This window comes from Lygodium microphyllum, chromosome 21, assembly GCF_053477565.2.
Source record: "Lygodium microphyllum isolate KBCC chromosome 21, Lygodium_microphyllum_v1.1.10, whole genome shotgun sequence".
Lineage (NCBI taxonomy): Eukaryota > Viridiplantae > Streptophyta > Polypodiopsida > Schizaeales > Lygodiaceae > Lygodium > Lygodium microphyllum.
The window spans coordinates 89,891,992-89,917,458 of record NC_141155.1 but is presented as its reverse complement, the minus strand read 5'-3'; the positions used below and the strand labels follow the sequence as shown (position 1 = coordinate 89,917,458).

Below are 25,467 nucleotides of genomic sequence, written 5' to 3'. Positions count from 1 at the left end.
ATCTTATGTAAGCTTTATCAAGTGCACAAGTAGTCCATGTGATACCAAGCATGCTAGGGTTGCAACCACAAGGTTATAGAAGTAGGAGCCTCTCAATATTGGTGTGAATCTTGCCAGAAGCAAGATGAAGGTTGCAACCTCAGGTATTGAATGTCAGTCAAGATAATAGACTTCTTATAGGAGACTTGGATTTCATATATATTTAGGATGAGTGTCACTCAATCAAGGTACATGAATGAGAAGCAGTAGTGTATCATAGTCTGGGATTTATCAGCTCTAGATTGGCAGGAAAAAGTAAATTGACTTTTGGATGAGATATAATACATCAGTAGATGGAACCTAAACCAAAAATGGTGGAAAAGAACCTTGATTTCTACAATCTCAAAAATGCTATTCGAAAACGTGCATTCTTTGCTACAATGTTCACAACAATCCTATTGATGGAATTTTTTGAATGCCACTAATCTAGTAGGATTTAGATGTGTGAATGATTTCTAACAGTTCAAGTTGTTTGCCTTTTGTGTCCCATTTTCTATTTCTTTGCCTTTGTTTATGGACTACTTGATTGGGCACCTATTTGAGCTTCCTATTGCTGCAAAAGCCTCTTTTGTGCAACTTAGCATAGCAACTAACCCTCTCATTCATTTCTTGCAAATTCATCTTCACCAAATCTCCTTCCTCTTCACATGTTGTTCAATTACCTATGTCACTTACAGAATAGTAATGTAGAAGTCTCATAGTGCAAACTTTGTGAGGTCCTTCGCTTGCTCTGATGGAGTACCATTCATGACAATTCTTGTAGAGGCTCAAGCATGATGGTGTGCTTCATCATTTGAGAGCTTTGTAATGAGGTATTGCATCACTGCATAGAATTCCCTCCTTTAAAGAAAGGCACATGCCAAAGCAAAGAATGAGGAGAAAACCAAGTTTTTGAAAAAGAATTTGGAGGAGGCATCCTAGCAAATCTTGAACCTAAAAGGCAAGCTCTCAACTGAAAAGAAAGGCATAGGAATCTAGAAGCATAGATTCAAATCATGAAAGGGCTCCTATAAAGATTTAATAATATTCTTTGCAACTTATTTGGGTGAATCATGCCATTTTAGGTTTGTCTCCTATATCTAACACCATTCTAATGCTATTTTGTTTTGTTTCAACCAATCGAGGGCAGTTTCTTTATTAACCTTGGGTAATGTTATGATAAATAATTAATATTTATTTTTATTAAAAATAATAAATTTATTTATATGATTTATTTTAAATATTTATTATAAGTATTCATCGCATAATAGTGACGCATTGCATATGTAAATGTGTAGCATTGGTCACATTATGCTTGGTGGATGGCAAGGAATTTAACAATATTTCATGCATTCGGTAAGCAAATAATAAGTGGTTGGAGAGATAGAGATTATATGACTTTTGTATAATATGAAGGGAGCATTTTGGTGTGTGCAAATAATATTTTGGATACCATTAATATGTGATGTATTATATTTTAGTGCTCTTGTACATAAGACTATTTTGATATTTTTGTAATTTTCATTCGATAGCCTTATGGCAAGGCATTTATTTTGTTAAATCAATATATGGCTTACATTTTAGGATTTAATCCAAATCTTAGAAAATATTAAGAAAGGCAAGGTCATTCATACAAAAAAGCATAAAGTGAATGTAATATTCCATTTTGAGCATTTTGGAGTACACTAAATACATGTACAAGGGAGGTGCTCACTCATACATGGGATAAGATTGTACCCAATGTTGTATTATTGTGCCATCCTTTTTCATGTTCTCTTTCAAATTCCTTGTGTTTATCTCAATCTCTTGGTGTTCACTTCAATATTGGTTAGATTGTTATTAGTTTACAGTGGAAGATTTAACATATTGCTTATGCAATGGGAGTGGTTATTAAGTTTATGGCAAAACCCAACACTCTGTCCTTGGGTATAGAGATGTTGATTTTGCAAGGAATGCAAACTGTAGGAAGTCTATGATGAGTTTTGCCTTCATGTTCACAAGAGGTATAGTTCTCATGGGTCTCTTGATTATACCCATGTACAACCTTATTTAGCCAATAAGATATGCAAGGAAGTCATGTGCTTACTCATCAAGTGAGAGATCTAGACATTGCTATAGAATTGCCCATTCTGCATTGTGATAGTCAAGGTGCCATCCAGTTGGCATAGAATCCAATATTTCATGCAAAGACAAAACACATTGGGGTGAAGTATCGCTTCATTCGGAGAGGTGTTTAAGGACAAGAAAATTGAACTTGTTAAGATTCATATAGATGACATCTTATAGATCTTCTCATGACGAGTTTATCTTCCAAGCCCTTTATTTGATAGGCATTGGATAATAACTTCACTAGCTATTCTTCTTTAAAGGCACCTTGACTTTTAAGTGGGAGGTTTTTGGGGTAAAGGCCAATGGCCAAAGCTCAATTGGATGCTCAAATTACCTTTATTTTGATGTCTTGTGCATCCCCCCCCCCCCCCCCCCAAACAAGAAACTCCCTATGCATGAATCCCACTCCTCTTTTCGCTTTTTAGTCCAACTCATCAGTGGAAGGTAAAATTTGAGATGAACATGGAGTGGCCATGTTGTTGATCTTTGGCTATTGATCTTTTTTTAAAAAATTTATCTAGAATCCAACCATATTTACTAGAACCTGAGATACACATCCCCATAGTGAAACCTAAATATCTAAATATTATCCCTATTTTGACCACTTTTTGCCTTTCTAGCCCAACTCCTATAATGCATCCTCAATCATACTAATTACTTTGTGCTAGATCCAACAAACTCATGACTTTAATAAGCTTGCTTTTGCTCGCTTTAATAATCATAAACCTTCCTAGTTGGATGGTTTTCCCTATACCCGATTCCTTCTAGATTCCCTACATGAGCTATTGAATTTAGCAAGCAAAAAGTGGATGCATTGCAATTGCAAACAATAGAGGACTAGGAGAGCACACTTGTATTGCTCCTGGATTTTTTGATTAATTAAATAACTTGAGCATACAAAATCAAGGCTTTAATATGACATTTTCTATTTTAGCCTTATCTCTTTCCCCATTTTCCCCAAAATAGATGCCACCAATAAATACCTATTAACTTTGTTCCTAATTTTAGCCTAACTGACTCTCTATCTAACATCTGTGAAGATTAGAGCATTCTTGGCTTCCAATATTTCATTCAGCATCAATAGCCAAACAATTTGTGATAAGATTTTCCTTGTGTTAGTCCACTACTACCTTTTCCAAGGATGTAAAATAGTAGCATGACTTCTATTGTACCTCTACACCCCAATTTACGTAGCACTTATACCCATTCCATATATGATATAGCCTCTCTTTCTCCATATCTACAATTGCCTTCAGTGGTCCCCCTACTTGGCCAACACATCTCTAGTGGCCATTGCCCCCATCATAATCCTCCACACCATGACCTTGTGTCTTAGTGGCAATTTACATGCCCAATTTTCCTTAAACCTCTTTCTGAGCTCATCTTCAATAGGCAATGTTCCCCAAAACTTGTTGAACTTGCCTAGAATCGGGGTGTTAATTTGTAGCTCCTCCTTGATTATATTTGGTATGAGCATCCTGCCAATATTTTTCCATTTCTCTCTAGGAGAGCGATGCCCTTCTTGATGCTGCTAACACCCTTCCTTGGTAGTGGAGATAGTTAGCTCACAACAAGAAAGTCTAGGGTGAGCAAGGTGGACTTTGTCAAATTCCACTTGCCTTTGGCCTCCTCCCCCTTGATTAGATCCCCCATTCCTTTTGACTAGTATTTGAACTTACTTGCACCTCTTTTTGTAAGTTCATATGCTCTCTTCATAGCATCTGTGCCATCAGAGGCTGACACTCCCAGGTCCAGAATATGTTCTCCTTAAAACAATGTTTTGAAATGAAGCCACCCTCATTTGTTTTGCTCAATATATTCTTCAATGAGTCCAGTAGGAATTTGTGTACTCCTCTAGTTTTGATTTCAAACAGTGCAACTATGTGGTGAAGACTTAGCTCCTTCGATGCCCTCAATCGTTTTCCTAATCTTATCCGATACGCAATTTGCTCTTTTGGCCTGAGTTACACCTATACCAAGTGGGTGTCGAAGGTAACTAAAGATTTTGCCCCCTTTTGACAAGCTTACCATTGCAATCTCAATTGGCAAGGTCTTATTGTCTTAACACTTATCAAGCACAACTTGGCAAGGGCTTCTCAGGCTGGGTTTAGACGAGCGGCGGTAGAGATATGTCAAAGGGACATACTTTTGACGTGGCATCCCACAAATGGCTAAGACTTCCCTCCTCTTTCCATTGGACCCCCTCCCCCTCCCCTTCCCGCTCCCCCTCCCCTTGGGAAGAGCCTTGGCACTAAGAAAAAACCTCTTTATCTTCTTGTAGCACAGTGCCTCCAGCTTCATTGCTCACACAAAGGAGGTTGATGGTTGGTCATGTTTTGCAGTGCTGCCGCCTCTGTTTGAACCCAGACTTATTTCGATTGTTTTCGATCTCACTAGTGGTAACGTTATTATTATGTGGTTACGAAGACCTCAGAGGGGATTTTCTCGCTTTCCCACCCCCTGCTTGGTGTTCGCCATCAGCCATCGAAGCTCCGTGCAAGGATTGCCAGCCCGAGACCTGCAAATTCAATCTTGATCAGGCACGTTTCATCGGCTGTTGAACACAAATAAACGTTGATCCGCTGCAAAAGGTAAAACTATTCGTTGCCTGCGAATTAATTATCCCACAATTTCGTCGTCACTACTGCCTTGATGAATCTGCAAAACAATCGATAACTCCTGCGTGAAATCAATCAACAGCTCTTACTTTGCACGGCATTCATTACTGCTTTGTGCCTGGACTCGGAGCTGTGCAGGATACAATAATTGGAATCTCCTGCATCAATATCCCTTGCGCTGATCAGTCTGCAGGGTGTGCACAGGGTGCAATATTCGGATTGAAGTCCTGTGTGCGTTGTGGATCAGCAGCGGCCATCTCGACTGCAAAAACGTCAGATTGATCGGGTACACCAGGTTCAATACAATTGCATCTTTTCAAAATCCTATGCACCATCAAAAAGTTAACTAAGCATGTCTAATTATGGCTCTCTGCATGTCCAGTACGTGTTAATGAAAGTGTTAATTATGGTCCAAAACCATTAGAAGGATCTAAATCAAAGACCTTAGATTGAGGGCTTTGTACTTCTTTCAACATTTTACCTCCTCAAAGGCAAGTAGACAATAGATGATAAATGAAAGGGGCGATGCACACATTTGTGCACTTGGAGAATGTTAATATGATTCAAGCAAGGTTAGAGTAATGCGAATAGGATTAATCAAGCAATGATCAAACTCACCTCTTTAATATGCAATCCAAGTATGGTGGGTTTTGTACTTCAATTGTTTCTAGTCATGTTCTAGAACATAGTACTTGAATTGTGGTCATGGTAATGTCTCCTTTTAGCACTACCTTACAATCCATTGTATGAAGCACGATAGTCTAGAGTACACAGAGATACTCTAGTGGATAGATTCATTCAAATGTTGGTATTACTTGAGTTGTCTTTGGTATAGTCTATTGCAATCTCTAGTGTTGGCTTGGAATAATGTATCAATTACTTTGCAATAATTTCATTGATGCAATAGCATTGTGCAAATTCCACGATGTTGCAAATTGTCAAATAGAAAGTTAACAAAAGTTATCATATTATACATAGTGGTTGTGGTTAGGATTGTATTTGGTGGTTCTTGTGGTATTGAAGCTCTAAATTGTTGATGATGTTTGTTGTGAATTATATATTTGCAAGTCATCGATTGGTTTTCTTTCGAGGAGCATTGCATCTATGTTCCACAAATTAAGCTTCAATGTTTGCATACTAATAGTTTTGCACTTTGGTAATTGGAATGTTTTTGTTTGCATTGATGTACTCTCCACATTGCTACCAATCTTGAATGTATAAAAGATGGAGATCAATGTTACAGCCTTATGTTTCAACATTTCAAAAAATGAGCTCTGACCTTTAATTGATCTCAAAACTCAAAGTCAAGTGCCAATGTTGTAAAGGGAAAATGCCACTATTGCAAGAAGCTTGGTTACTATATTGATAAGTGCTGAAAGAGATTGGCCAAGGAGAAGAAGAAAGACTCCGTTTTGGTTGTCCAAGAGGCATTAGCCAGCAAATCAGCAGATGATGATTCTTCAGCCAACTTGGTAGAGGAGGATTATGCATCTCTCACATGTAGCTATGATTCTTCGATGGCTGATTTAGCATTTAATGCTGTAGAAATGCGGCAAACCTGGTATTTTGACAATGATACTTCAAAGCACATCACTTCGAGGAAGTGCTTGTTTACTTCTTTGCACGCAACCCTTGCTGGGAAGCATGCCACATGTGCGAACAGTAGTAGTTATAATATATGTGGCATTGGGATAGTCACTATTACTGCTGTAGATGGTTCAAACTTTATGCTTCTCAATGTATTGTTTGTGCGTGGCATTACAAAGAATATATTATCTATTTCTACCTTCAATAAGTATGGCTTTCAGGTCATCTTTGAGAATGACAAATGTATTATCAGAGACAGAGAGATGGACCATGCAGTCAAGCTGTCTGATACCTTGTACAAGGGTTTATTTTTATTAGAAAATTATGACCAACATCCTCATGATGCTCTAGCAATCACTAGTCTTATGCTTGCTATGTAGAATGCGGAGCTTTGGCATGCTGGTTATGGACATATGAGCTTTGGGAGCTTGACGACCCTTCAGATGTGTCATATGGTAGATGCATTTCCTCCAATGGAGACTCCACCTCCTCATGTATGCGAGGGATGTATTTTGGGCAAGATGCACAGATTTGGCCTTAAAAAAGGATGGTGCAATGCATATTGTCCGAAAAATGTAGCTTATTCACTTTGATGTTTGTGGTCCCACATGAGGACACATGCACTTGGGGGTCACCTTTATTTTGTTACATTTATTAATGACTACTCAAGGTATACATTGGTGTATGGGCTAAAGGCTAAGTTTGATATAGTCACGCATTTTAAACATCTTGTGGCAAAGCTTGAGGCTTATACTGGTTTAACAGTGCAGACACTTCACACAGATAGAGGGGAGGAGTACATGTCTTATGCATTTGAGATATATTTGTTGGATCGTAGCATTACACATCAAGCCACTGTTAGAATGACTCAGCAAAATGGAGTTGCTAAAATAAGAATTGCACCTACAAAGGATTTGAAGACGATTACACCGTTCGAAGTTTTGCTCCTACATTCCATACGAGTACGATGAGATGTGTCATTGCTATGGCTGCAAATTATGGTTGGAAAGATCAGTTGGATATTAAGGCAGCATTCTTGAATGGGGATTTGCATGAAGATGTTTATGTGTCACAATCTCTGGGGTTCATGATTAAGTGTAAAGAGCATATGGTATGCAAGTTGTGTGAAGCTCTTTATGGTCTCAAACAAGCTTCTCATGCATGGTACTCTAAAATTAATGCTTATTTGGCCAGCAAAGGGTTTAAAAATAGTGTGACTGCATCCATTCTATACATTAAGAATGAAGGGGGGGACTTGCTGATTATTGTTCTTTATGTAGATGACATGTTGCTCATTAGACCTACAGAGGGAAGAAGGGTTGTCTATATTATTTGGGGATTAAGTTTACCCAAAATCAGCATGGTATCATTTTACAGTTAAGAGTATTTGGATGAGCCATTACATAGGTTTAAAATGCAAGATTGCAAACCTATGTGTACTCCTATGGAGCCAAGCTTAAAGCTGTCTATGCTACATGATGGTGAGAGATGCATGATGTTGCAATTTATAGCTAGACTGTTGGCTGCCTTATTTACCTTTGGAACACGTCTTGACATTTAGTATACAATATCTGAAGTGAGTAGATATATGCATAGGCCATAGACTATACAAGCAAGCTCTTAAGCAGATCTTTAGATATTTGCAAGGTACTCAGTCGTATGGATTATTATTTCGTGGGGGGGACATTTGTATCTGCAGGATTACAATGATTCAGATTAGGCTGGTGGTATAGACACTAGGCAGTCTACTAGTGGACATTGTTTCTTTTTCTAGGCCGTTCATGCATTTCATGGCTAAGCAAAAAACAACCTACAGTGGCTACCTCGTCCTGTGAGGTTGAGTACAGGGCAACCTTCACAGCAATGGTGGAATGTGTATAGTCGGGCAGATTGTTGGCTGATCTACTTTACCTTTGGAGGGTCATACACCCATTTTTTTGGACAATCAGAGTGCTATTGTAGTGGCATGGAATCTTGTGTTTCATGCTCGCATGAAACACATTGAGGTACATGACCATTATGTCAAAGAGAGATGCTATGTAGGAGAGATTAGTTTGATGTATGTCCCTACACAGGAGAATGTTGCAAACATTTTCACCAGAGTACTTCCTTGTGAGAAGTTTAAGGCTTTTCGAAAGTCTTTGAACTTACTACCTTTTGATGTTTGATCTTCCTGTACTTCTACCACATTGGCATTGCAGGGGATGTTAGAATTTGATAATTCTATGAGTAGTGCTTAATATTTTAGTTAGTGTGAACACAACTACATTAATAAGTTGTGTCACCACTTTTAGAGTTAGTTCTAGAGTTAAATAGACTCTAGTTGAGTTATGGATAGGTCTAACTTAAGACCTATTATATGCTCATTCTATCATTCAAGCACTTGCATCTTTTGAGTGTAGAACTGTTGCCCCCACTCTTGTTTATTGTCTTGTGTTCACACACACACACATACACACACATACATACACATTCTCTTTTTCCATATTTAATAGATCTAGCTTCGCTGGATGATATCTATCATGTTCCTGAGCTTGGGCTAAACTTGTTATCCGTTTAGCAGCTTTTCTAGTTGGGGCGGGCAATTGTTCTCAAAGCGACTACAATCGAGGTCCTAGGTGTTGTGCTAAGAAATGCACTTAGCCACTTAAATAGCCTCAAAACATGCTTATTTTAGGCTTATTTTAGCGAAAACCCTATAACGGGGAGCGGATCGAGAAAGTTAAGTGGAAGAGGATCTAGAACCCTAATTTTCTATAAATTGGCAGCCAACCCTCCACTCTTTCACAATCTTGTTTTTGCAGGTTTCAGGTGTTACCAGCTTGCTGCCCGCACCCCGGTCACGGAGGACATCTCAGCCCTTGCTATCCATCACTGTTCCCTACAGTCTGGCGCATGTTTCCAGCCCTCCACACGTTGATTGCTGCTGTTTCTGCCTAGCGATTGACTGTTGTTCATCTGCACTGCTGTCGTACAGCTTGCCACACCAGCAAACTGTTGCGTTTGCAGGCTTTAGCTGCCGCCCTGACAGTTTTCTCTCTTCTTTGTCTGCAGTCGCTGCAGTCTTTCTCTCTCCTGCAGGCTCCGTTTTTAGTATTTCTCTCTCCTGTAGGCTGTCTTGCCTACGTTTTTAGTCTTTCTCTCTCTTGTAGGCTGTTCTGCTTGCGTTTTCAGTCTTTCTCTCTCTTGCAGGCTCCATTTTCAGTCTCTCTCTCCTATAGGCTCCGTTTTTAGTCTTTCTCTCTTCTGCAGACTGTCCTGTCTGTGTTTTTAGTATTTCTTTCTCTTGCAAGCTCTGTATTTAGTCTTTCTGTCTCCTCATTGCTGTTGCATCAGATCCAGCTTCTCACTACTGCATTTGTTGGTGTTCAACATTCGGAGGTTGCCTTGCTACGATTCGGGATCCGTTTGGAGTACGACACACTCTCCAGCTCATTACCCCTGCCCTGATCCTAGAGATACATGAGTTCGAGGTTTAGTATTCATTCACTGCATAGTGTGTTTGCTGCATGAGCATCGTATTATTAGTAGTCATATCATTTCATTTATTCAATGTGTTCATTGTCTCTGAGTTACTCTAACCCTAACCCTAAATGTGTTCTTTTTATCAGTCTGTGCTTTGTCGTACGGTTTCTGTTTATGTTTCTGTGTTAGGGTATTTTTATTTACATGGTTTAGAGCCTGGTACTCTGAGAAAGTTAGGCCTTGATTTGAAAGCTCTTCGCAAGAAGCAAAAACAACAGTAGGTTCAAATGACTTCGAACACATCAACACCTATTCAGTCTCTAGATCAGCCTATGCCGAGAATCGAGCGAGAGTGGGCCGATCAGCTTGCTCCACAAAGTTCCAACATGGTGGGAGAAACATCTGAGTATATGGAAGAAAAGATAGGCAAGTTGACCTCTGAGGAATATAAACTGATCATAGCCTATCGATAAAAGAAGATTGAGGAGCTTGATCGAAGGATTGCCCTTCAAGAAAAGCTTCTAAATGAAAGTATGCATGGATTTCACTCTTCAGATGTTGCGCGTAAGTTTGATGATGTTGCAGGGCCGTTGAGACCTCCATCAGGGATAGGCCCTCCTCTTGGAGAGTAACATCCGGAGTATGTTCCATTTTTTCAGACTCTTCCGTCCTCTCCGGTGCAAGGTACTTTTGATTCGTCTTTTGTGCCTTATTCTTTTACCTCTTCTATTTTGCAATATACTGGTAGAGATCATGTGGAAGAAAGAGTCAAGTGTGTTGACTACGGAAAAGGTCCTCTAGAGGACCAATTCTTGTATGTTAACATACGTTGCGGGGATTATAAAAAAAAGCCAGGTAACTCTTCTTCTGTCCTTTCTTCTTTTCCGTCTACTTCACATAATCAGAATGAATTTGGTGTTCCTTTCACTTCATTATATGGTGTATCATCATCTTCACAGTTTCATTTTCAATCTTTAAATGATAAAAATGAACAAAAAGAATCTGCACCTCATATATCTCACTTTTAAAACCCACTCATTCCACCACATTCTTCTGCTGCTTCACCACTTTTATTTACACAATTTACATTTTCATTTCAGACACCTCATGTCGCACCGCACATCACTCCGGGGGGTTATGGAAACATAGGCATATCCTTTAGGACCTTATCCTTCCCTCAGTTGGGTGGTGTTCCACCTACCTCATACACACTTTCAGGATCATTGCAGCCTGGGTAATCCCACTCAGTCTTTCCCGAGTGTGGATCAATTGCCTCCACAATTTGCCTCCATGGCATTGCCTAGTGGACCTTCTGGTCATAATACTGTGTCCCAGCCTTACTTTGGACAAGGTTACTGTGTCCCAGTGCCTCCGCCTACACCGACATCTTATGGAAACATTCATGTTTCAGTGCCTCCGCATCAATCGACACTCATTGGATACTCATAGCCTACTTTTGCCTACCCACCTCTTCCCCCTCCTCCTTACTCTTATCAGATACTCTCACCTCCACTATCTTTCCCACCATCATCTTACTCCACCCACCCGACACCTCATGGTTCTAGCTCATCTTCTGCCAAGAATGCATTTAATGACAAGACTCGTCTTAACGGGTCAAACTTTACTACTTATTCGAATTTGATGAGACATGTCATTGATTCACAAAACCTATGGGATCTAGTGTAGGGGTTGGAACCCCAACCCGATCCCGCATTTGTTCCATACAAGATCGTCTGCTCATGGAAGGCTAGGAATGCCTCTGCTATTGTCGAGCTGATGCAGGGTTTACTGCTAGAGTTTCATTCTCAGCTTCAGCATTTTGACTTAGCGTCAGAGCGATGGGCACACTTGATTGACTGCTATGCGGCTCGAGATAGGACCCGTCATATTAATCTTGACCATGAGCTTCAGCTTTTCAAAATCACTGACCGTGATGACTTGAAAGTCAAGTTGGTTGAGTATCGGTGTCTTCTCGCTGAATTCTCAAATATGGGGACTCCCAAGTGCTCTGATGATCAGGTCACATTGTTTCTAAATAAACTCCCCAAGAAATACTTCAATTTTGTGGAAGGAATAGTTTTAAAGCCTATGTCACAACTCTATAGAAACAGAATTTGTATCCTTTTTCACACACACACACTTCAAAGCATCAATCTTTTCTGTGTGCGAGTCTAACCCTGATATGCGTGAGTTCTGGTCACAGGCGCCCAATCGGGCCATATAGGTGGAAGTGTGAACTATCTTTTCTCTAACCCACCGCGTGGGTCCACCATAACCTGTGACCACTCATCAGTGGGGCCAGCTCCAATGCACTTTTCTTTATATCTAATTAGTGCAAAGGAAATAAATTTAATAAATTATTATATAGACAAATTAATGAAAAAGGATACAAATTCTGTTTCTATAGAGTTGTGACAGCCTACCATGTCTACATTCTATGAATTTGAGTGTCAGCTGTTGCATTATGCATGGTTGTTCGATCAGTTTCATATGAATTCCTCTTCAGAGGGGGCTCTTTTTGCTCATTCTCAGAAAGGGCAACAAGGGAAGGACAAACCAAACCAAACCAAACCTCCACTCAAAATCAAAATCAAACTCAAAAGCTAAATCAATCTTGGGGATTCTCAAGGAAACTCCCAGTCACAACTCAAACCTAGGTGGCAGAATGTACCTAAAAAGAATAGGTATTGTCAACATTGTCAAAAGACTGGCCATTTTGACGACGAGTGTTGATCAAAGGCGCGAGGTATAGTACCAAAACCTAAGTCTCAGATCCCCGCCCCTTAGTCGGGCAATCCTCAGCAGGGGAGGCAGGGTGATGGCAAGGGGCAGTTTAAAGGTCAGACTCATACTGCCACCACACAGTCATCTCAGTCGACAACGTTCTCAACTCTAGAGGGCTTGTCTGACTGGTCTACAAAGGCCCATATCGTCTCCATAGAGATATCAGTTACGAGTCTCTCGTCCACATCTGTGAGTTGCCTCCCGACGAGGTTACTGCAGAGGCCCACTCGTCACAGCCGAGCACTTTAGCTCCAGTTTGGACTGTGGACAGTGGAGCTACACATCACATGACTCCTATAGAGGACATGTTCCGTACCCAAGCCCCTGCAATCGGGCGGGTCCGTGTAGGAAACGACTCCTCGGTCAAGATTCAGGCTCAAGGTTGCGTCAGTTTTGCCACTGACAAGGGTCCGGATTTGGCTTCGCTGGACAATGTATATCATGTCTCTCAGCTTGGGGTGAACTTGTTATATGCTCAGCAGCTTTGCCGGTTGGGGCGAGCAGTTTTCTTTACAGCGACCACAGTCGAGGTCCTTGACTCTCTGATTGGTTTAGTAATTGCTCGTTGTGAGGCACAGCCTAATGGCCTATACCACATGACATACTTTCTGATCGAGCCGACTGCCGAAGGCTTCTTGTTCCATAGCTTCCAAGCCTTAGCCACATCTCGGGACCCTACACACAATGAGTGTCTTTGGCATTTTCGCTTAGGGCATCTTAGTTATGACTCACTTTATGAGTTGTCACGCCGTGAGTTGGTTGAGGGCCTTCCACGCCTGAAGCTAGCTCGAGATGTCTGTAAAGCCTATGAGCTCGGGAAGCAACACCGTACTCCATTTCCTCAATAGTCTACACATAGAGCTGAGGAGCCTCTTAAATTGATTCACGTTGATCTTTGTGGGCCGACATCCATTGCCGCTTTGAACCGTGCGTTGTACTTCTTTTTGATAGTGGATGATCATTCTCAATATGTGTGGGTGTACTTTCTCAAGCATAAGACAGATGCTTTCACATACTTTTCTGCTTGGGTGCTACTGGTTGATAACCAGACTGGTCGTCGTGTTGGATGCATGAGGAGTGATAGCGGTGGTGAGTTTATCTCCCACGAGTTTACCGAGTTTCTACAGAAGCATGGCATTTCTCACTATCTCACCTCTACCAACTCCCCCTCTCAGAATGGAGTTGTAGAGTGTAGGAACAACACAGTCATGGAAATGGCACGCTCTATGCTATTCATAGCAGAGCTTCCTGAGCGCCTTTGGATCAAGGCTGTTAACACTTCGGTGTATATTCTCAACCGGTGTCCGACTGCGGCTCTTCCTCAAAAGACCTCGTATGAGGCATTTTTTGGCTCTCGGCCTGTTATTTTCCATTTCAGAGTCTTCAGGTGTTGTGCGTACATACACACGTCTGATGACAAGATAGGTAAGCTTACTCCCGGGCTGATCTCCTTATTTTTGTGGGATATTCCTCTGAAGCGAAAGCCTATCGTTTGTTCGATACTCGGACAAACAAGGTGATCGTTAGGCGAGATGTTGTTTTTGACGAGAGGGATACCCTAGGACAGCCCTTTGATGCACACACCTATCGTTCTGTTGTAGGAAAACTTCTTTGGTAAATTTTCACTAGGCCAGATTTAGCTTACTCAGTTAGCATATTCAGTCAGTATTTCACAGCATCTAGGATGTCACATTGGATTGCATGTCTTCGTGTGTTGCGTTATTTGCGGTATACTTTTTCTTATGGCTTGACATATGGTTCTGGTTTATGTTTTCAGGGGTACACTAATTCTGATTGGGCAGGAGATCCTGACACTTGGCATTCCCATGGCGGTTATCTCTTTACCTTGGGTACAACTCCCATTTCTTTGTCCAACCGTAAGCAAGAGACGGTGGTGGCTTCCATGGTCGAGGCTAAGTACCGGGCTCTCTTCGATGGCATCACCAAGGCCATCTATCTGAGGAGTTTACTGGCGGCGCTTTATTTTCCATGTGACTCTCCCACAGTTGTCTATTTCGACAACTAGAGTGCCATTGCCCTTGCAGGCAATTCGATCATCACCCATGGACATGGCATGTGGGAGTCCACTTCCACTTTTCTAGAGAGCAGGTTGAGCTAGACACTATTCGCCTAGAGTTTGTGCCTTTATCAGATAATTTTGTAGATATCTTGACCAAAGCGGTCAACCGGCCAGTTCTTCAGTACCTGCTACCCAGGATCGGCTTGGGTACACCCTCCCCTACTTCTTCAGCTTGATGGGGAGAGGGTGCTTCCCTCTTGCTTTCCCTTCTAGTTTGAGAGGGGGCGGCTCCTACTCTTGATTGTGACAGTGATGATGCTTATAGTTTTTTAGACATTACATTCACTTATTCCTTTGTATTGTATTATGGGCATTTGTAACTTTATCCGCACTATCAGGATTACCTGATTGTAAAAGGGCACTTGGACAAGTGAACACTTCCCCTGCGAGGGCACTGTCCTAGTGGCACCGTTGCATAGCATATTGCATGAGCATGACATCTTGTATCTCCCTTTGCATTACCCTATGCATTGGCATTCTGTTAATGTCAACATGCATTTGTGCGTATTTATCCCTTTTTGGTCTTTTGGAGTGGTCGACTCTAGGATCCACCATATTCGTAGCATAACACATGGCAGTTCTCCTAAAGGCAGTTTCCCTACCCTTGCTTGCTTTGCTTGTCTTGCTAAGCACACCGTTTTTTTTTTACCTCTTACATATTCAACACATGATTGGCACATACACTAACTTTTATCATCCTTAGGCACTTATCCTCGTCAGTGCGAGGGATTGGCTTGCTAGTTTTGTGAATAACTTGGGTTTAAAACTCTCTTTATCTTTTCTTATGTGTCACTTAATCGGCCACTGCCCCTATATTACTTATGTATTTTCAAAACAGTAAAAAAAAAAAAAAGAATGGTAGGCCCTTGGGCAGCCGACGAGCATCCTTGGTCCGATGCCTTGACCTCTCTGGGGTGATCACTTGGGCTCCCTTGGTAAGATATCCATCGCCTCTGTAGTCTTGGTAGACCACTGGGCAGCCGACGTGCACCTTTGTCCGATGCCCTGGCTACTTTGGGGTGGGACGCCTTGGGGTAAATCAAAATTTAGGTTGGCCTACTTTTCTTGCCCTATTTTGGGCCTGAGAGGGGGTGTTGTGCTAAGAAATGCACTTAGCTACTTAAACAGTCCCAAAACATGCTTATTTTAGGCTTATTTTAGCCAAAACCCTAAAACGGGGAGCGGATCGAGAAAGTTAAGTGGGAGAGGATCTAGAACCCTAATTTTCTATAAATTGGCAATCAGCTCTCCACTCTTTCACAATCTTGTTTTTGTAGGTTTCAGGTGTTACCAGCTTGTTGCCCACACCTCGGTCACGGAGGACATCTTAGCCCTTGCTGTCCATCACTGTTCCCTACAATTTGGTGCCTATTTCCAGCTCTCCACACGCTGATTGCTGCTGTTTTTGCTTGGCTACTGGCTGTTGTTCATCTGCATTGCTGTCGTACAGCCTGCCACACCAGCAAACTGCTGCGTTTGCAGGCTCCAGCTGTTGCCCTGATAGTTTTCTCTCTCCTGCCTGCAGTTGCTGCAGTCTTTCTCTCCTGGAGGCTGTCTTGCCTGCGTTTTCAGTCTTTCTCTCTCCTGCAGGCTGTCTTGCTTGCGTTTCAATCTTTCTCTCTCCTGCAGGCTCCGTTTTTAGTCTTTCTCTCTCTTGCAAGCTGTTCTGCCTGCTTTTTAGTCTTTCTCTCTCTTGCAAGCTGTTCTGCCTGCTTTTTAGTCTTTCTCTCTCCTGCAGGCTCCGTTTTTAGTCTTTCTCTCTCCTCACTGCTGTCTGCATCAGATCCAGCTTCTCACAGCTGCGTTTGCTAGTGTTTGACATCCAGAGGCTGCCTTGCTGCGATTCGGGATCCGTTTGGAGTACGATACACTCTCCAGCTCATTACCCCTGCCCTGATCCTAGAGATACAGGAGTTCGAGGTTCAGTATTCATTCATTGCATAGTGTGTTTGCTGCATGAGCATGGTATTATTAGTAGTCATATCATTTCATTTATTCAATGTGTTCATTGTCTCTGAGTTACTCTAACCCTAACCCTAATTGTGTTCTTTTTATCAGTCTGTGCTTTGTTGTACGGTTTCTGTTTATGTTTCTGTGCTATCACTTATGGTCATGGTTTATGCTTACAGGGGTACATTGATTGTGACTAGGCAGGAGATCTTGACAGTCGACGTTTCTATGGTGGCTACCTCTTTACCTTGGGTATAGCATCCATCTCTTTGGCTAGCTATAAGCAAGAATGATAATGGCTTCCACAACCAAGGTTGATTATAGGGCTCTCTTTGATGGTACTGCTGAGGCCATCTATCTAAGAAACTTGCTGGCTATGATTCATTTTCTTTGTGAGGTGCCTACAGTTGTTTATTGGAACAAATAGAGTGCCATTGCTCTTGTTGGCAATCCAATCATCACATCTCAAATATAGCATGTGGTGGTTCACTTTTGCTTTACTAGAGATTAGGTTGAGCTAAGCACTATTCGCCTATAGTTTGTGCCTTCTATCTCGGATCAACTTGGGTACACTCTTCTCTACTTCTTTAGATTGACGGGGTGAGGGAGCTTCCCTCTTGCTTCTCTTTTCAGTTTGAGAGGTGATGGTTTCCTTCTCTTGATAGTGACAGTGATGATGCTTACAATTTTTTTAAAACTCAGACATTTATTTACTTTGTATTGTACATTATGGACATTTGTAACTTCATCCACATGAGCATGAAACCTTGTATATTCCTTTGCATCACTGCATGCATCGACATTCTGTTTATGTAAATATGTATGCATGCATTTATTCCCTTTCGGTCACCTTGGAGTGGTTAACTTTGGATCCATCGTACTTATGGCATTACACATGGTAGTCTGCAAAGACAGGTTTTTTTAATGCTTGCATGTGGGCTTTGCTTAACTTGCTTGGTTCCATGTCGTATTGCTCGTCTCTTTACATATTCTCCATACGATTGGTACACGTACACCTTTAGATAATCTCTAGGCACTTATCCTAGTAGTGTGTGAGCTAGGTTTACTTGTTTTATGAAGGTAATGTGGCTGCTCATCCTTATTTTTCATACTGTGGGGTACGATGACTCAATGAGACGAATATTGATTTGAAACCCTTACTTAATGCCAAATATTGTGATAAACTAAATCAAAGCATTTTAAAAAAAAAGTCAATTGTTGATTCTATCCGCCTTTGTAGGACTTGGTAGGCCCTTGGGTAGTTGATGAACACCCTTGGTTCAATGCCTTTGCTTCTCTGGGGTGATCACTTGGGCTCCCTTGGTAAGATTACCATTGCCTTGGTAGGTCATTGGATAGCTGACGTATACCCTTTGCCCAATGGCCTAGCTGCTTTGGTGTGGGACGCCTTGGGATAAAAGAAAAATAAATAAAAGGGCTTGGTTGGTCTACTTCTTGTGGCTTAGTTTTGGGCATGAGAAGGGGTATAGAGCAAAAAATGTATCAGTTCGACTTAAATGGCCCCAAAACACAATTAATGAAGAAAGCTCATTATTTTAAAAAGAAATGCGATTCTAGAGAGTAATTGTGTCCCACATGCCAAACCCTAATTTGGATGTCCCCAAACTTTCTATAAATAGGCGTATTGCCCACCACTCTTCCCCAATCTCATTTTTGCTAGTTTTAAGGGTTGTATCTCTGTTGCCCACACCGTGTTCGCAGAGGATATTGCGGTTTGTCTACTACCACTTGGTATCTGATTTCAACCTCCATTACCCACATTCAGCTATCGCCTGCTGATCCTGTCACTACCAGATTTGCAATTGCTGCTAGGTGTTCCTTCCCAATTGTAGGTGACCGCATTCGATCTGCGTTTACTATCATCTAGGGCTTTTGGAGTTGTTGCCATCATCCAAGTGCTGTTGCCCACATCTGGCAGCTTGTGTTTTGATATTCTCTCTTCTCTATAGGGTCTTTCACACCGTCGCTTGCACCTTATACCCTATGGTCCACATGAGAGCATCAAATCTAGCCTCTCTGGTTGCATTTGTTGGTGTTTGATACACGGAGACTGCCTTGTTGCGTTTCGGGATCCTTTCAGAGTACAACACTCTCTTTTGCTCATAATCTTTGCCTTGATCTTAGAGATACGAGAGTTTGAGGTTCAGTATTCACTATATAGTGTGTTTGCTGCATGAGCATCATATGTTCAGTAGTCATTCACTCCATTATTCACTGTGATCATTGTCTCTAAGTTACCCTAACCCTAATTTATTCTATGTTATCAGTTTGTGTTTTGTTGTATGATTGGTTTTGTAATTTGTGTTTTAGAGGATTTCTTCACACATGTAGGACTTCTGAATCAAAGCTTGAATATGGACAAATAGGAAATAGCAGCAAGGTGCCAACACGACAAATAGAGACCAATGTAAAGTCATCAACAGTGATTGTATCCTCGTGAGTACAGAGATCTTGGAGTCAATCTTTTTGGAGAGTCATATGTCTTGTTGCATTGTTGTTGATGAGCCAAAGCCTCTCACAAGACGAGAAAGCCGAAGAAGGCTTTTCAAATTGATGGTCATGAAGGAACATTGACTTAGTAGTAATAGGAGGTGTAGAAATAGAGGTAGAGAGATGCATCGTTGTCGCTCCATCCTTTACTCGCAGACGAAGGTAAGGGTATTTCTTCTAGCACTTCTCCTTGGGTGTAACGTCTCCCACAATGTGGACACTCTAGATATCCTTTGTGCTTCCCTTTTTTAATTTGTATTCGAGTTGAAAGATGACTTAGGTATCTTAGACTTCTTCTTCCCTTTCTTTTGCTAGGCTTGACCTCTAATTGAGGATGATGCTGCAAAAGCACAGTGTTGTGCTCTGGCTTTGTGAGAATTTGTCTCCTTGCGATGTGCATCTTGCTCTAGCACCATTGGGAGTAGCTCCTCTCAAGCAATAGTATCCCTTGTACGAGAGGTTATAAGATTGTAGAATATGCCATAATTCGGTGATTGTAGATGTGACAAAAATATGGTGGCAAGGTCCTTTGAAGCCATGATCTTACTGAGGAATACAAGCTTATTCTTGATCTCCTCCATCTTGTTCACATGGTCCTTCATTGCGGGGGAATTTGTGACAGAGAGATGTCAAAGTTCCAACTCAAGGGGCATCTGATGCCCAAATGTTTGGACTTGGTCAAGAGATGCCAATCTAGTCTAGACTTTTGCTACGGTGCAGATATATCTTACATGCACAAGCACAAAATTCATGCAATTCAAGGAAATAAGAGAGTGGGCTATGGTGTTGAGCTGATGCCATAAAGCCGTTGAGTCCATAGTTGCTCCAACATGGGGATCCACAGCAGGTTGGGAAATAAGGTCTATCATGATATCCCATAGGTCAAAGGTGTGGAGGATGCATTGGACTTTGCACAACCATAGAGAGTAGTTTGTCCCATCTAGCTTCTCGGAGGTGGGAAGAGAGGGTAGGATAGCCACCTATATGGGGGGTGCCATAATGGCCAATCATCAATTAGTAGCCACGGAAGATGGAACGGAGATAGAATGATATGAAGGTGGTTGGATGTCACTATCCGCCTTCTATCAATTTGTGACGTGATCATTGTACCGATCTTGGCGCCCTTCACAATATCCTCACGGTCACGGCCGTGTGAATGCCACTCTTCCAAGTCTCGCTCATCACTTCTACAATCCTCATGGTCACTCAATCTTCTGTATCAGACTGGTCTGCCATCTGTATCCTTCAAGAATCTTGCAAAAAACACAAAAAATGCTGTTGCTGGTGGTGAAAGTGACTTGGAAGATGATGACTTCAGTCTGTTCAGAGCTTGTCTGTTTACTGTACAGCAGGTCTGATGATGTCAGCTGTCACAAGACTGTGACAACTAGTACCTTTTTGTTGATTTCTTTATTACATATTTTATTTGGTTTTTCTTTTTGGAAGGATCCCTCTTGAAATCTAAATGCCTAAGTTGCATGGTCAGTATGTGAAACAGACAGGAATGTCTAGTGAGTCAAGACTGGACAGTTAAGATCCAGTACGAGTTTGGAAGAGACTGATGGCATTGTAGATTGACAAGCCTGGAAGAGACTTGTGAAAGTGTATATAGACAAGTGTATTGAAGAACTAGCCTGGAAGAGACTAGTTCAAAGTAAAGATGGACAAATCTTCAAGAGATTAGTCCATGTGGGGTCATCAGTGGAAATTCACTTTCAGTTGAGCTACATTACAGATTTGGATGTAGCCATAGTCTGCAAAGATGGTCAGAAGACTAGTGGGGATGCATTGGAAGCAACTCCTAAAATTTAGGGAGTTACTATTTTTGGACCCCAGAATTTGTTTGTGTCATTATCTTCGTTTTTGTACGAGGATTAATCCTCTGGTCTGTGCCGAGGTCAAATTTTGAACCGAGGATGGAGAATTTTAGACCGAAAGGTTTAAACAGGAAAATTGTTACATGTATGCCATGTGTCACAATTTGGGCATAAATTCCCAAAAGAGAGAGAGAGGGCAGCACAAAAACGAGTTTCAATGTATGGGGGGACTCATTTTGTGAAAGGGGAGATGGATTGCTGCAGATGAGAGCTCTTGAGAGCTGGTCTACCTTGTCTATGATGCACAAAGGGCTGAGCCTGCTCTCTACCCTCTCTCTTTCTCTCCTTGACAGTATGGTTATGCTGTAGAATCAAGGGCCTTTCTTTTGATTCAGGTACAGCTGTGTGGAATATGCTGTTTTTGCATGAGGCAAGAGCCTCCTTTCTTCAGGAATAGGAGCAGTTGTTTGCAGTTCCCAGCAGGGACAGGTGAGGGTGGTAACCTCACCGAGCAAGTGTCTGAAACAGCACTAAATCAGTACAGATTTTGGACTGTTCAGAGGTTAATTCAGAGCCCAAATGATGTCAGAATCAAGGGGCACTTGGCCCAAATGATGCAGGACAGTGCAGGGAACAGTATGAACTGAAAACAGGTTTCAGAACAGGTCTGAACCAGTAATTACAGTGGGCTGAATGGTGCAGGGAACAGTATGAACCAAAAACAGGTTTCAGAACAGGTCTGAACCAGTAAATACAGCAGGCTGAAATGGTCAATTCTGCACTCCAACCAAAAGATTCAGACTTGGGCAGAGTTTCCCCTCCTGGTTGGCTTGTTTTGGGTCAGTAATTGTACTGTTATGCGGTCAAATTTCACCCAGAATAGGTGAAAGACAGCCCATTGTACTTTCTCTTTTTAAAAATAAAGAAATACTGCAAGGGGCGCCTAACTTAGGGGCCAACAGGGTGTATGTGTTGCAACAGGAGCATTCTAGCTTCCTGTATGTCTTCTTGATTCTGTGTCTTTAAGTTCAGGTAAAGTGGGCGACTGTTAAATTGGGTGAAAGCATTTATTTATTTTGGTTGTACACTACCGCCCTTCCCAGTGAACAGGCCGGTTACATCAGCAGTGAAGAATGGGGGAGTGTTTGAGGCTGGAAGGTCTAAATGATGTTGGATGGAGGTGCTTGTCTGCAAAGCGTAGGGTAAGTAGGTGGCTGGAGCAGCACTGTAGCCTGAATATAGGCTGAAACTGGGCGCACACCCCTGAAAGTTGCTGCCCTGGCTGAAGCACAGCCTGTGGCAATGAATATGGTGACATCAGCAGTCGAAAACTGGTTGCCTTGCATTGTAGGGTGGTGCCAATCAGAAGATGCAGCTTGGGAATGTTTGTTCAGACTGAAACACAGCTGGAGCTGGCTGTAAACAGGCCGCCCTGCACAAAAACACAAAAAAGGCAGATTTGTAGCTTTGGCCTGGTCTTTGTCATGTATGGCAGACACACAATGCATTTAATTTTGATTCAGCCTCTGGTATTTGTGGTGATGTGGATTGTGTTTGAGGACTATTATTGTGGCAAGTTAATTCCATGGTTTTTGCTAATGTGATATTTGCACTGTTTTTTTGTAGCCTTTTGGCTTCCTATGTTGTTTTTTACTTGTCTTTGAGTCTGCACGGTTGGCCAGAAGGCCCTCTGTAGATATTTCTATTCATTAATTCAAAATTCTTTATAGAGAGAGAGAGAGAGAGAGAGAGAGAGAGAGAGAGAGCGCTGAATGTTCAAAACACTCAACTAAAGAGTGGACAGAATGGAACATATTGTACAGTCTTTACAAAATGCACATACAACACTGTTGGCTGCTGCTGCTTCAGTCTTAGAGGCAAAGGAGGCTTCAGATGGGCTTCGGACTCCACGAAGTGATGCTGCTCTTGAGAACTTTCATCAAAGCTGGATGCTTTTTCAGGTAGAATGTGATCAGGCACAAGAGTTTGTTGAATCTGTTAGGCAGAGGATTGGTTCTGAATGTTTAGTTGATGAAGCAACGGGCTCTCTCGCTGCACGAACTGGAAATGATGGGAGGCCAGGCTTGCCTCCACTCAGTGCTGTAAGGCTTGAACAAATGAGCAAGGCTGTCCGTTGGCTTGTAATTGAGCTTCAACATGGTTCTTCGTCTCCTGCAGTAACCCCTAATCAAATCAATATGCCAAATGCTACAGCTTCAGCCTCTGATACGAAGCCATCAGAAGAGACAGCATAGTAGGCTGAAAACGGTCTGGAAGTAGATTTGTGCATGAAGCCATGTTATTGGATTTTACAGGTGCTTGTTGGGAAAGATCTTATTTGAACTTGTGCATGCCTCAGTTTATTAGCACAGACTCTTTGATATCCTTGAGCATACAATTTTCCAATTATCTCTTTCTCTTAGTAAAAGATTTCATGCAAACTCCATGTTGAGATGTTTCTGGAGTCCTATTACTCCTATTAAGGGTAGAGTTACTTAGTATCATAACAGTGATGTCCAGAAATTTGAAAGCTTGATGTTTTTGAGCATCACATAGCGTTTTTGAATCCTACTCACAAGAGTGCTGTTTGCAACTTTTTTGTCTTGCCTTGAAAGCTCATAGTTCCTTGCTTTGATCAAGTAAATGTGATTTAGGTCAATGCTGGAGACTAACAGGCAGCAATCTTCTTTTGGCCTTGGCTGTTCTTTGTTGATCCATGGGTTTGATTGCTGCCATCATGCAACTCTGGGCTTGGGGCTTAAGTACTCATTTGTGTTAGCCCCATCTGAAGTAGCTGCTGTTCTGCATGAAACATTTGTGCAGCTGTTCACACGAATAAATTTCCACTCTTTTAAGGGGAAATTCAGTGGGTTCACTTGTAACTCTGCAAGGTTCTAATTAAGCTTTGGACCTATATTATGGGTTGTGAATTTCAAGGGGAAAGGAGTTGGGTGTGATCACAGGTCAAAATTGATCAAATGAGTAGGTGGGATATAGTAATAACAATGGAGCTATTAGAGAGACTAAGACTCCTGCTTGTTCACTCATAAGCATTGGTGGAAGTTGTCTATTAACCTTGTCATACATTTACCCTGACGATTGACGCATGGATTTGGCAGGTGGTTTCATATTTACAACTTACTTATTTTGTTCAGACAATTGGTGTATATGGCTATCTTTTAGGTTGTCGTTTTTAACACTATTCTTTCGTTTTGAGGAGTGTACATTCTCTTTCTATGCAGTCTTTTGTGGATATGATTTTGCTTGTGCTTGTGAGGCCATGTGTCATGATCTCAAATGCTCAATTAGAGATGAGAGAGCTCAAAAAAAAAAAAGGGAAGAAGAAGAAACCTCAAGCTTTGGACCTATATTATGGGGTGTGGACTTCAAGGGGCGAGGAGTTAGAGTGTGATCGAAGGCCAAAATTGATCAATGAGTAGGTGGCATATAGCAATAACGATGGAGCCATTGGAGAGATTGTCAAGGCTTGCCTGCTTGCTCACTCGTAAGCATTGGTGGAAGGTGTCTATTACCCTTGTCTTGCCTTTACCTTGACTAGATGCATGGATTTGGCGGGTGGTTTTATATTGCCAACTTATTTTGTTCGGACCATTATTGTATATGGATAGCTTTTAGCTTGTCTTTTTTAACACATTCTTCTTTTGTTTTGAGGAGTATAAATGCTTCTTCTATGTATGCCTTTTGTTGGATATGCTTTTGCTTGTGCTCTTTGAGGCCATGTGTCAACATCTCAAATGCTCAATTAGAGATCACAGAGAGCTCAAAGAAGAAGAATAATAAGAAGAAAGCTCAAGCCTAAAATTTCATTTTTTTTCATTTTTTTCTAGTCACATGTCGTGATTTTGAATATGGAGAGTATTGCATGGAGCTGGGATGGCTTTTGATAATATTTTGTGGCATAGAGATGTAAACTAATTGGCATGCAATGGCCATTTTGAGTGGAGCATGAACAAGGTGGGCAGGACTTGGCATTTTAGCATGATAGCAGGGGAAACAAATGAATACATGGATTTGGTGCAACATGGACTTGAAGGCAATTTGGAGTGGATTCAAGGCCATGTGATCAATATTTTGGATAGATCTCGAGCACATTTGCTTATGTGAAAACTTTATAGCTTATTTGGGTTTGGAGGATTGGTCTTATTCTTTCAAACAATGGCAAGAGGCAAACCAAGAATCCAAGCATTGGTCTTGCCAACAAACAAATTAATGGGGAATGTCATCCATGCTAATGGTCACTTTCTTTATAGCAAGATTTTCAGCTAATGTACCCCATACAAATGCATCTCATGGCCTTGTCATTTGACTTTGTATGTTTTTTCCACACAAAAGTATGAGCGAGCATTAAAAAATAGGAAGATGTATAATGGAGAATTTTTGCCATTTTAAGCTTCATAAGGTGTAATTGTCTATAAAGCCTTGATTAGACTCTTGTTCAATATGTGATTAGTAGATATAATAGCTTTCAACTGGAAATTGATGCAAAGTCTACACTTTTAAAATGCAT

At 41.4% G+C, this 25,467-nt stretch overlaps 1 protein-coding gene across 15 annotated transcripts; it reads left to right on the top strand.

Moving 5' to 3' along the window:
- The first annotated feature begins 4,323 nt into the window (after positions 1 to 4,323).
- MED32 (mediator of RNA polymerase II transcription subunit-like protein) lies at positions 4,324 to 23,510 on the top strand. 15 transcript variants are annotated; one of them, XM_087661155.1, is made up of 5 exons: positions 4,324 to 4,718; positions 4,884 to 5,040; positions 16,791 to 16,863; positions 22,763 to 22,900; positions 22,977 to 23,107. In XM_087661155.1, the coding sequence occupies exons 3-5, from the start codon at positions 16,840 to 16,842 to the stop codon at positions 23,043 to 23,045; spliced, it is 231 nt and encodes a 76-aa protein (XP_087517281.1). In that variant the 5' UTR covers positions 4,324 to 4,718; positions 4,884 to 5,040; positions 16,791 to 16,839; the 3' UTR covers positions 23,046 to 23,107. The 15 variants fall into 15 exon arrangements, 13 of the variants coding, with proteins under 13 accessions (XP_087517281.1, XP_087517269.1, XP_087517268.1 ...); XR_015687614.1 differs by lacking the exon at positions 16,791 to 16,863 and having other exon boundaries at positions 4,325 to 4,718; positions 4,884 to 5,031; XR_015687613.1 differs by lacking the exon at positions 16,791 to 16,863 and having other exon boundaries at positions 4,326 to 4,718.
- The last annotated feature ends 1,957 nt before the right edge of the window (positions 23,511 to 25,467 follow it).